Raw genomic sequence first — 11,522 nt, forward strand, 5'->3', positions numbered from 1 at the left:
TCTGACATCTTTTTTTTTTTTTTTTTTGGTTAGATTTGGTGCGAAAACAGTGCAGGAATAGCAATTTTTCTTCACACTGAAATTAATTTATTTTACAGTTTTCATAAATTACGCAAGGCTTCTTTTGTCTTTTAATAGCGATTACAATTATTTTTTTATTTTGTATTTTAGGAATTTAAATAATTTGTGCAATAAAAATTTCTTTATTACAAGTTACAAGAATTGGCTTACTTGATGTTATAAATTTTCCCGGTTCAACGTCTTATCAATTAAATCTTATTTAATCTTTGTTTTAATCAGATTCTTACTTAATCATGTGTTACAATCGATAATACATATGTGCTTAAGCTACCATAGATAAAATGAAAATTTAATTAATATCTCGTTTATTATCTAAATCTTTTTTACTATGTAATATTTCTTCTTGTTCTTTATTTTAGTATGAAAAATAAAATTACATATTATTGCTTTTATAGGTTATATAATTTCTTTTGAACTATATAGTCATATAATAATTCCTACTTCATTTAAATACATTTAAATAAAAAAGACGTTGTAATACTTTAAACAAAAATTAAGATTTAATACTTATGGTTTAATGACGTTATAATGTAAACGTTTAAAATAAAATTGTGATTTTAGTATATTATCGAGGGCGCCACAACAAATATCTACGTGGCTCCATCGTACGGTTGAGATCAAGGTTCTCTGATGATTTTCCTAAGGGAAAGCGATAATTTTCTTTCCGAACAAATTTCCGCCGCGTCTGCCGCGTAACTCAACAATGGAGTTTATAACACATTGTCGATATGTGAGATTTGGCAATTTTATTTAAAATTCTGTTTAAGAAATAACAAACTTAATAAACGTATCTATTTTATTCGAGAAATTGTCGATTATTAGACAATAAAATCGTGAGACAATTGCTTATCACTCACGAGAAAATGCTTGTTCTCGTATAACGACACTCGATAAGCGGTTACGTGGGTATCATAATGGTACGTAACTCAATATGTGAGGTTCATTTATAAAAGAAATTTGTTTGTTAATCGTCATTAATAATAATTTTTTATATAATGATATACCGCTAAATTTGTATTTACATTGTAAAAAATTTATTCATAATTTTATTGTTGAAGTGTATAGTTTAATGGTATATACATAATTTTCTAATTTTTATTATAAATTTCATGTTTCAGATGAGGTGACACCTGGTCCTGCCATGCGGAACAGGTCAGTCACTGTTATTTTCGGCTCTCTTGTTCTGTGGGGCTTGATTACATATTTTTTGATTTCTGATCAACCAGTGAATAAGGAACGGGATGCAGTAAGTTAATCATTCAAGAGAATACCTAGAATTAATAATTAAATAATAATTTTGTTTTTAGGCTAGAGTATCAAATCAGATTAATAAATTGGAAAGAAGAGTAAAGCAAGAAATAGCATTAAATCAAGAATTACTTGAGGATATTAAGGAAGATCAGCAACGTAAAAGTATGTTTTGCAATGATAATATTGAATTTCATTTTTGAACATCTAATAGCTTAACATTTTTGTTTTGAAACAGAAAAAATAGATATTGTAAATGCAAATATAGATGAAAAACAAAGAGATAAAAATCATGTCAATCAAGACAAGATTTTCTTTAAAAAGGAGAAAAAGGATATAGAAAATAATAAAGATGTACAGCAATTACAAATAGACTCTGTGTATTCAGTAAGTATCATGATATATTTATAATGATTAAAAATAAACTACTCTGCAACCTTAAAATATTCATGATTCCATATGTTTTTATTTTTAATAGATTGAAACCTCCTATAATGTTCCTACAAAGGGAAAGCTACCAAATGGATCTCCAATAATAGCAATTTTGGTGTTTTCTTGCAATCGCATTACTGTACAAAGGTGCCTCGATCAATTGATCAGATATAGGCCCAGCATAGAACAATTTCCAATTATTGTCTCAGAAGATTGCCAACATCGACAAACTGCGGAAGTTATTGCGAAATATAGAAATCAAATAGTGCACATACAAGTATTACATTATATTTCTTCTTTTTTTTGTAATGATTTTGAATTAGAAAAAGATATTAACAATATAAAATGTCCTTTAGCAACCTGATCAATCTGATATCGAAGTACCACCGAAAGAGAAGAAATTCAAAGGGTATTTCAAAATTGCACGTCATTATGGATGGGCTCTTAATTATGTATTCTTTCAACTTAGATATGATACTGTGATAATAGTTGAAGGTAGATTAATTATTTCCTAAAAAGTGTAAAAATGTGTTAAATTGCTTTATTAGAAATCTATTATTTTCTATCTAGATGATTTGGACATAGCCCCAGATTTTTTTGAATACTTTTTGGGCACATATCCTTTATTAGTATCTGACAGTTCTTTATGGTGTGTATCCGCGTGGAATGATAATGGTAAAGCTGGTTTGGTCGACGAGAATGCAGTAAATGTATTATATAGGACAGACTTCTTCCCTGGGTTAGGCTGGATGTTAACGCGGCAATTATGGACTGAACTTTCACCGAAATGGCCCAAATCGTAAGTGAAAATATTAAAAACCCTGTTTGTTATCTTTAAAATGATTAATTTATTATGATAGGTATTGGGATGATTGGATAAGACAACCCGAACAACGTCAAAACAGAGCCTGTATTCGACCAGAAATATCTAGAACTAGAACATTTGGCAAAACTGGAGTGAGCAAGTATGTACTTGAATCAATAATAGTACCAAATAATGTTAAGTAACAGATTATAAAAACATATTTAATTGGTATGTTATTTGCAGTGGAATGTTCTATGAAAGGCATTTAAAATATATCAAACTGAATACTGAATTTGTGCATTTCACAAAAATGAACTTAACTTACTTATTAAAAGTAAGAAAAATACATTAATTGTTTAGGCTTAAAGTTATATAAAGTACATAAAGTTGAAATTGATTTTTATTCGAGATAAATTTTGCAGGACAATTATGATATAAATTTCGTCAATGAAGTATACCAATCGACGGTGGTGAGTTTTTCGGAATTGAAAAGTGGGAAAGTTGTAGCATCTGGTGCAGTACGAATTCCTTATTATTCCAGACAAGCATACAAAAATACTGCTAAGCAGTTTGGATTAATGGATGATTTTAGGGTAATTGTTATAATTTTTATAAGAATTCTGGCATCTAAGTTGTTAAAAAAAGAGTTTTAATAGCTTCCATAATGTAGCGAGATTGCGAAATTAATCAAGCGTCAACTTTTATATAGAGTGGTGTACCAAGGACTGGTTATCGTGGAGTAGTCACTTTCTTTTACAAGGGAAGACGAGTACATTTAGCGCCTAGTGCAAATTGGAATGGTTATGACATAACATGGAGCTAACAGAAAATGTGACATCATTTTTTTTTCAGATATGAACAATTGCTTCCTTGACGTTCGTTGAAATCGAACTAATATTTCAACTATGTCGAACATATACATATGATACAGACGTTTATTGATTATAAGTATTATGAGTCGAATGTGTCAACGAATTAATCAAGAATAATGGCTGCTTGTAATTTTCCTTTAAAGAAAAAATTTCTTTTTCTTTACAAAGAAAAGTCTAGAAAATTCCTCAACGAAATTCGGATAAGCATTATTATATAATAAGAGATTTGCATAGTGCCTCAAACTTACACCCACCGTTTGTACACAAAATGTAATGCAGATTATGATATATGGAAAAACTACTACAATTATAAACAAAAATATTAAAAAAGATGAAGTAGTGTTTCAAAATATCATGTCTACATAGTATTATGTGAATTATAAAACGACTGATAAAAAAGGTTTAGATTATTCGTGCAATTTAACTTCATTGGCATTATTTCGTTTCCATTTTTTATTCTATGTAATATACAAATAAATTAAATAATTTATATACATAAATTTGATAATTTTTAAACTATTTTAAAAATATTTGAAAATTTCGGAAAATTGTACTTATTCACTGAAACTTTTTACTTTTTCCTATGGAAATAATAATTGTCTACAATAGTTTCACATTGCATGAACAATCTAAAATTTTCTCATCATGTATATAATGTTTATATTATAACAGGTGTATATAATTTAAAAAATGTTTTAGCTAAATCCATTGATTTTGCTTACTTGTGGGATATATAAAGGATTTTGTATATTACATATGAGTTATAATTGAAAAGTTAAGAAATGAAAAACGACACTTTGAATTGTTTTCAATGTTATTTAAAAACATTTCTATGAAGCATACTTAAGTGAGAAGTAAATTAAATTTCATTAAAAAATTTGTTTATCGTCTAACGATAATCAAATGTTCAGTTAACAATAGTAAAAACCGTATATCAATACAGTTTACTTTTATCTTTATACTTTAACAAAATATAATGGTTTGAAAATAAACTATTTTGTTCATTGTTTGATTTCTTTGTAAAAAAATATAATTTGAATTGTTAATTGTGCTTGCACATTATTAGATACATATCATTTTTCATTTTAATTTGTAAGTACGTTAATAATATCTGTACAAACAAAGATGTAAGAATATAATAAGATTTATAGCTTATCAATAAGTTTACTCAGTTTTCATTATATTCATTTACATTTATTCACAATCTCAAATAGAACAAATAAATTATATAACAATATTTGTTCTCCCAAACTTGTATATTTTGACTATGAAATTTACAGTAACACTAACAAAAATTAATTAGCAAAACCTTCAGATCCCATATACCTTGGAGGAGGATATGGTGGAGGTACTGAATCGGGTACTCTGTCTGGATATTCTCTCTTCTTTTTCTCTGGCTTAGGTCTTGATGTGTTATGCACTCTAGCTTCGCAAAAGTATCCATCAGGTGGTCGTTCTAAATTTAATTTCTTCAACATACAGTCATCAAGTAACTGTTGAGTGTCACTGCATCTAATCATTATAGAATTGTTATAATATGACAAAAAGGACAATTACATATTATAAATTTCTTTTTCCTTTTTTTTTCTTTTTTAAAGTTGTAATAATTAGGATTCTTAACATTAATTATAGGATGTCATATACAAATTTGTTTGGTTATCAAGTAGTAATAAATCCTTATATTGTTCATATATTACCTGCCATCATTATGTTCGCCACATAAGTCGTATGCACACTTCATATGTGCTTCAAATTCATTTCGACAATGGTTTCTGATGTCTAGCATTAAATTTATTGCACAATTTGTTACTTCTCTTCCCTCTTTCATACACTTACGTGGATCCTTTAATTCTTGTCTACATAACATGAACTCCTAAAGAAATGATATTACTTTAATTCAAAATTTTCTAATTTCTGATTTGTATGACCTGATGTGTATTAATAGTAAATGATTGATGATAAATTAAAAATTATACAATAACTATAATAATTTTATTTACCATTTATTTGCACAAAGACCAATAAGATTACATAATCTTTAGAATTTGTGCGATTAAAATCAGACAAAGAGATTAGAATTATATTGTGAAAAGTTAAAAATATAAAAGAAACACATACATTGTTAAACCATTCACATTTCTTTCCAATAAATGCAGCAGCAGTTCGAATATACGGCCAAGTGATAGATAATTCTTGTATATTTAACTCTTCGTCTGAAGGGAATTGAAAATTCTTCGTAACAACCATATCGTCTTTTAGTGATATCACTGATGAGGAACAATAAAATACTAATGTAAATGTCACCACTTCATCAATTAATTGAACACAATTGTAAAATCAACAATTAGAAATGTAGTTCGAAATATAAGTCTTCTCATTGATCTTAAACTTATAATTCTGTATATTATTTAATTATTATCAATCTCTTACTTCACGATATTTAATATCTGCAATTAAGTAATGTAAGTATTTTTACAGTTTACAAAAATATCATTAAAATGATAAAATCAACTTCCACTCGACAGTAACTTTTATGTTACTGGTATTCCATCGTGAGATGCTCCATGCGCATGTATATTGATTAATACAGTATAGGTATATTCAAACATATATATTTCTATGAAACACAAGTAAACAGATTTTATTGTAATTAATAATGAATATATGAAAACAAATAAAGAATATTATTTTATTTTTATTTGATGTCTACATACTATTTCAAACATAAATTTTATTGTTATATATTAAATAATAGAAGACTTTTATATTCTTTTATTATGCAATAAAATAAACAACCTTACCAAAAAATATTTACATCGACAAGAATGTTTTTTTTTTATTTTACAGGTAATATTGTTTTAAAAGATAATAATAACAACGCAGTAATTGATTTTTAATAAAATTATGAAATTATAGGCAATATGAAATTGTGCATTTCTACAGCACTCACTATCATGGCGGCGGAATGTTTCACTGCGTTATGCCAAAGAAAAGTTTGTGTATAATAAATTCTTTTTAAAGAATATATTTTTTAAAATATTGTTCAAGACAATAATATATAATCATGGGTGATAAAAGACAACAGAATTTATCGGTATGTGAACGAATGTTAATGTATATATAGGAATTCATATTCGGACATATTTTTAGATAATTGGAGTTTAGTTTTTAAATTGATAATATTTTAATTCACCTAAAAGATCTTGGACTAAAATAATTTGAGGTTTAGAAAAACTATGAAACATTAGAGTGTGTAATTAAATGTGTAAAATAAACATATTCCATTTACTTTTCTATCTCAGTTTATGTTTACAAAATTCAAATATAAAATAAAAGTTCTTCTTCACAGAAAGAAGAAATAGCTAAACAATTTATGCTGCCAGAAAGAAAAAGCAAGATTGCTACTTTACTGAAACAGGATGGACAAGCTTACTGTATTTGCAGAAGTTCTGATAGTTCACGTTTTATGATGTAAGATACAAATATAAACCAATCATTATTTATTGTTTACTGATTTTGATTAAAATTTGTACTAATTGTAGAGGATGTGATGCATGTGAAGAATGGTATCATGGTGATTGCATAAATATAACAGAAAAAGATGCTAAGCATATAAAACAATTTTTCTGTATTGTAAGTACTTCAGTGAATTTAACTAATTTATTATAGTATCTTACATTTAAAATATTATACAAATTAAATATATTCTTAGCGTTGCAGAGAAGAGGATCCAACTTTGATAACACGTTACAAACCAAGAAGAACAGACCAGGAAGATCGTAAATATAAGAAACATAAAGAAAAAGAAAGAGCACATCGATATGAGTACGATGCACCTTGGGATCCAACAGCGCTAAAAAAATCATCAAAACGTTGTGGAGAGTGTACAGGATGTTTAAGAACTGAAAATTGTGGAAAATGTGATGCATGCAGGTAATGAAAACATTCAAATAGATAAACTTGTAGCTTGTTTTTATCTTTTCTTATTATTACTGAATGTTTAGACATTTGAAGAAATTTGGACCTTCAGTTAGATTGAAACTTAGATGCATACAAAGAACCTGTAGGGTGTTAGGTGATCCACTGAAACCATCAAAGAGTTTCAATAAAAGTTCTAAATTTATTAAGAAACGAAAGAGAGATTCCAGTAATGAAAGAAATGAACATTTAGAAGTACCAAGGCATTGTCATGGTCCTGCTTGCCCAAAACAATCTCGACCGGGTAGTAAATACTGTTCTGATGAGTGTGGATTAAAATTAGCGACTAACAGAATTTACCAAGTACTGCCTCAACGGATACAAGAGTGGTCATTAACACCATGTATTGCAGAGCAGAATAATAGAAGGCAATTAGAAACTGTTAGAAAACAACAGCAAGATGTTCGAAGAATTCTTCAGGAGTTAGATAAAAGACATGCAGAGCTAGACAGAATTATCGAGCGTGCGAAACATGCAACAATTGATCCCCAGGCAGAAGTGGATGATAATGATGATACAGAAATGAGCATGTATTGCATCACTTGTGGTCATGAGATTCATTCGAGGACTGCCATTAAACATATGGAAAAATGTTTCAATAAGGTATCATTATAACTTAACAAATATATAACCATTTAATATTTCATTAAAAATTACATTATGTGTATATATTCTTTAGTATGAGTCTCAAGCATCCTTTGGCTCAATCTTCAAAACTCGTATAGAAGGACAAGTAATGTTCTGCGACTTTTACAATCCTGTAAATCGAACTTACTGTAAAAGATTAAGGGTTCTTTGTCCTGAACATTGCAAGGATCCAAAGATTAGTGAAACCGAGGTGTGTGGTTGTCCATTGGTTACAAATGTGTTTGATACAACTGGTGAATTTTGTCGAGCACCAAAAAAAAGCTGTGTAAAGCATTATGTCTGGGAAAAATTACGACGAGCAGAGATCGACATGGAAAGGGTAAGACAGTGGTTAAAGATAGATGAATTAGTCGAACAAGAGAGACAAATTAGAGCAAATATGGCTACTCGCGCTGGAGTGTTGGCTCTAATGCTTCATTCTACATATAATCATGAATTAATGGAGCAAATGACGCAAGAACAGAATAGGGAACAGTTAGAAGCTATGGAAGAAGAATTGCAGCGAAGGTACTGCTTGCTTCAAAAGGAACAAACAGCGGAATAATAATTGTTTTTGTTGTTAATGATATCTACAGCTGATACTATGTCGAGTTTTTTAACATATCCCCACGACGTGTTCAATATTGTATTTATATCGATATGTACAGTGTAATATTAGCAAAGATTAAAAAACATAAGTTAACGAAAAATTTACGCGTTAGGAATGATCTTATCAATAACGAATTTATAAAATACATGTTGTATTTACAAAATAAGTATCATTTAAAATTATAGCAAACTTCTTCTTGGCGAATTGAAAGTTATGATTATCTAATTGTTGAATTTTAATTATAAAATTAAATTGTTCAATAAAAAAAAAGATTATTAGAGCAAAAATATAAAAAATGCTTTAATAAAATTTTCTATATAATAATATAATTCATAGAATCAATGATTTACAAGTTAGAGAATTAAAAGGTATTTGTTATAAAAAATAGTAAAAATAGTCTCTGGCTCGACTTTGTATAATTGTGTATTTGTCTTTATTTATAACGTTCAATTAAACTTTTGTAAATTCAAATTTATAGTATAATTTTCATGATCTATTTTAGTGTTCACAATATATCATTTCACATTATATGATTGCACATGTGAAACAAATCAATAACTCGTTATATGAAACATAACTCCAACGTTTCTAAAATTTACCATACTTTAACTTCAATAAATATATTACTTGCTTAATTTTAACCAGATAAGTTCCGACTCGTCGCTAGAAAGGATACTCTCTCAAAATACTTCTGAATTACAACAAGTTCCAATCATAACACAGGATATTACATATTCTGGCACAGTACAACTCTTCAGTTTTATTACTGCTGGATATACATATAGATATATATGTATATATATATATCTATAACGACGTACGTATTCTGAACACACACATACTTCTTCTATACACATGCACAGACGACACACAAGCAAACGCGTGCGCACGCGCGCGCGCACGCATGCAACACACACACACACACACACACACGATCGCGCGCGTTTTATATTTTGTTGCGTGTATGCTTTGATGCAAAATTTGAAAATTAAAACACGCTCTCATTTCACCTCGGCATCAGTTTGGTATAACTTACTGATAGTTATGGTTATATTTGAATATCTCCAAAAACATTTTGGATGAAAATTAGCTTAATGTATTTTAGATGTATTTCTCAAGTGCTGCGTTCAATACATTTGTAAAATACAAGCTGTATAATTTCTAGGACTCTTACTCCGAAACCAGGGCTTATTTACGAAGATTTAATGTTTCAATTTTTTCTCACTTTCTTTCTTATATTTATTTTTCCTTTTCATCTCATTTAATAGTAAATTAACACTATATTCAATGTCTTTTCACTATATACGCTTTCAATATGATCTCTGTTTTAATGATTCTGAGTTAACCTTTCTTTTTTTCATTTTTAAAATTTTTGTACACACGTAAAGACATGCTCGCTTTTAATGAACTTGCTCACAAACTGAATGTGCATTTTTGACACGCTGTTATTATCTGTCACTAGCTTTCGTAATTTGCGCAGCATCGATCAGTAGTCTCGAAATCCAGTAAATTGAGAAAATTGTGGAAACAAAATTAATGCACCGTTTTTTATTTCATAATTTTTCGGCTTTGAGTGCGTGCACGATATAGCTAAAATTTTACATATTATTTATAAACGACGCGACACAATTAAGCTGCCGAAAGAAATTGTCTTTTCCGCTAGCCCATATTCTTTTTTTTTATCTTTTTAATTCTTTTTTTTTTTTAATTTTTCTAATTACTCTTGAAGATCGTCGAGACTTGGTCCCAACAGCAATGGTGAGTTTTCTCATGTCATTCTGGATCCACTAATGATCGATCATCGACTGAAAATCCGTGTTTCAATTGTTACACAAAACCGTCTTCTTTTCAAAATTTTTCTATTAAAGATACAATTTTTAACTTTGCTTTAGCAAGTTTCAAATACGTTTATATTGAAATAAAATCCTTACTAATTTAATATCAAGAAGTAATTAATGAAACTTCTTTCTTTAACCTAAAAATCAATAGTCGCACGAATTGAAATCAATCTATTACCGATATTTTTGATGTAGGAAATTCTATATCTAACACTGTTGTCCGTTTGAATTTTTATAAAATTTCGAAATATAATTTTAACGATTGTAACTCATAAAAGAATTAATATTCGTTTCCTTTCGGCATTCTTTGCTTATTTTTTAATTTTTTAAAGGCCGAAAGCGATTATCGATCGTTAGAATCGATGTTTGAAAAAGACTATAGTTAAATTCGATTACTAAAAATATCGATTATTGAAAATATCGAATCTAGCCATAGCTAAAAAATATCTAAGAATAGAATAATCGAAATGTATCTTCCGAAATCGATAATCGCGGACGTGAAAATGGCGGGAAAGGATGATTGCCTAATGGCTGCAAAAATAATGACAAAGCTGCGAGAGTGTCGATGAAATTGAACGTTTACAGAGGTTATCCTTTCTTTATATTTCGTAAGTATTGTTTTACTTTAATCATTGAAATAAACGACAAGATTTCTAAACAACGGGATGAGAATAGATGTCGCTGGGTGTGTAAAATATATTCAATAGATGTGATACTCGATAGATTTGCATGGTTTTAAATACAAGTTTGTAGACGCGTCTACAATAATTCTTTTTGAATTTTATTTCAGGAAAGTTTGTCACAGTCCTGCGGTATCTCCCTTTCTCTCCTCCAGCAAGAAATCTGTCACTGCTTCAAGTGATGACGATGAATCCAGCAGTAAGATATTGCAACGCGTATTAATTTCCAAATTGTTTTCCATTGCTCACTCTCTCTCTTTGGTTTATTGCTTATGGTATAAGTATGCGATAACGCTATTCAACTATTTTTTTATATCCTTAGACGCGAAATTGATTTCTCCGACAACGTGC

At 28.8% G+C, this 11,522-nt stretch overlaps 3 protein-coding genes across 3 annotated transcripts; 2 read left to right on the forward strand and 1 right to left on the reverse strand.

Annotated features, from left to right (window-relative positions):
- The first annotated feature begins 659 nt into the window (after positions 1-659).
- Positions 660-3,654, forward strand: Mgat1 (alpha-1,3-mannosyl-glycoprotein 2-beta-N-acetylglucosaminyltransferase). Its single transcript, XM_017908133.1, has 11 exons — positions 660-998; positions 1,200-1,327; positions 1,389-1,494; positions 1,568-1,716; positions 1,808-2,038; positions 2,118-2,256; positions 2,332-2,560; positions 2,622-2,726; positions 2,810-2,900; positions 2,989-3,159; positions 3,276-3,654. Exons 2-11 carry the CDS (start codon positions 1,223-1,225, stop codon positions 3,387-3,389), a joined length of 1,440 nt encoding a protein of 479 aa, XP_017763622.1. The 5' UTR covers positions 660-998; positions 1,200-1,222; the 3' UTR covers positions 3,390-3,654.
- A 1,033-nt stretch (positions 3,655-4,687) lies between these two features.
- On the reverse strand, positions 4,688-5,815 carry ND-19 (NADH dehydrogenase [ubiquinone] 1 alpha subcomplex subunit 8). Its single transcript, XM_017908145.1, has 3 exons — positions 5,557-5,815; positions 5,136-5,311; positions 4,688-4,950 (listed from the first exon to the last, which is right to left on the reverse strand). The coding sequence occupies exons 1-3, from the start codon at positions 5,683-5,685 to the stop codon at positions 4,734-4,736; spliced, it is 522 nt and encodes a 173-aa protein (XP_017763634.1). The 5' UTR covers positions 5,686-5,815; the 3' UTR covers positions 4,688-4,733.
- A 654-nt stretch (positions 5,816-6,469) lies between these two features.
- On the forward strand, positions 6,470-8,665 carry LOC108553295 (CXXC-type zinc finger protein 1). The gene is made up of 6 exons (XM_017908138.1): positions 6,470-6,532; positions 6,788-6,909; positions 6,981-7,071; positions 7,151-7,371; positions 7,443-8,019; positions 8,096-8,665. The coding sequence occupies exons 1-6, from the start codon at positions 6,503-6,505 to the stop codon at positions 8,606-8,608; spliced, it is 1,554 nt and encodes a 517-aa protein (XP_017763627.1). The 5' UTR covers positions 6,470-6,502; the 3' UTR covers positions 8,609-8,665.
- The last annotated feature ends 2,857 nt before the right edge of the window (positions 8,666-11,522 follow it).

Source organism: Eufriesea mexicana, unplaced genomic scaffold (genome assembly GCF_001483705.2).
Source record: "Eufriesea mexicana isolate 0111107269 unplaced genomic scaffold, ASM148370v2 scaffold10051, whole genome shotgun sequence".
Taxonomy (NCBI): domain Eukaryota; kingdom Metazoa; phylum Arthropoda; class Insecta; order Hymenoptera; family Apidae; genus Eufriesea; species Eufriesea mexicana.

Excerpts from the sequence above, each read along its gene's own strand:
- Mgat1 (XM_017908133.1), top strand. The coding sequence starts at position 1,223 with ATGCGGAACAGGTCAGTCACTGTTATTTTCGGCTCTCTTGTTCTGTGG. Across the intron at positions 2,561-2,621 it reads TCACCGAAATGGCCCAAATC|GTATTGGGATGATTGGATAA; the intron begins GTAAGTGAAAAT and ends TTATTATGATAG. Across the intron at positions 2,727-2,809 it reads GGCAAAACTGGAGTGAGCAA|TGGAATGTTCTATGAAAGGC; the intron begins GTATGTACTTGA and ends TGTTATTTGCAG.
- ND-19 (XM_017908145.1), bottom strand. The coding sequence starts at position 5,685 with ATGGTTGTTACGAAGAATTTTCAATTCCCTTCAGACGAAGAGTTAAAT. Across the intron at positions 5,312-5,556 it reads AATGTGAATGGTTTAACAAT|GAGTTCATGTTATGTAGACA; the intron begins GTATGTGTTTCT and ends TCATTTCTTTAG. Across the intron at positions 4,951-5,135 it reads GGCGAACATAATGATGGCAG|ATGCAGTGACACTCAACAGT; the intron begins GTAATATATGAA and ends TATAATGATTAG.
- LOC108553295 (XM_017908138.1), top strand. The coding sequence starts at position 6,503 with ATGGGTGATAAAAGACAACAGAATTTATCG. Across the intron at positions 6,910-6,980 it reads GATAGTTCACGTTTTATGAT|AGGATGTGATGCATGTGAAG; the intron begins GTAAGATACAAA and ends TACTAATTGTAG. Across the intron at positions 8,020-8,095 it reads TGGAAAAATGTTTCAATAAG|TATGAGTCTCAAGCATCCTT; the intron begins GTATCATTATAA and ends TATATTCTTTAG.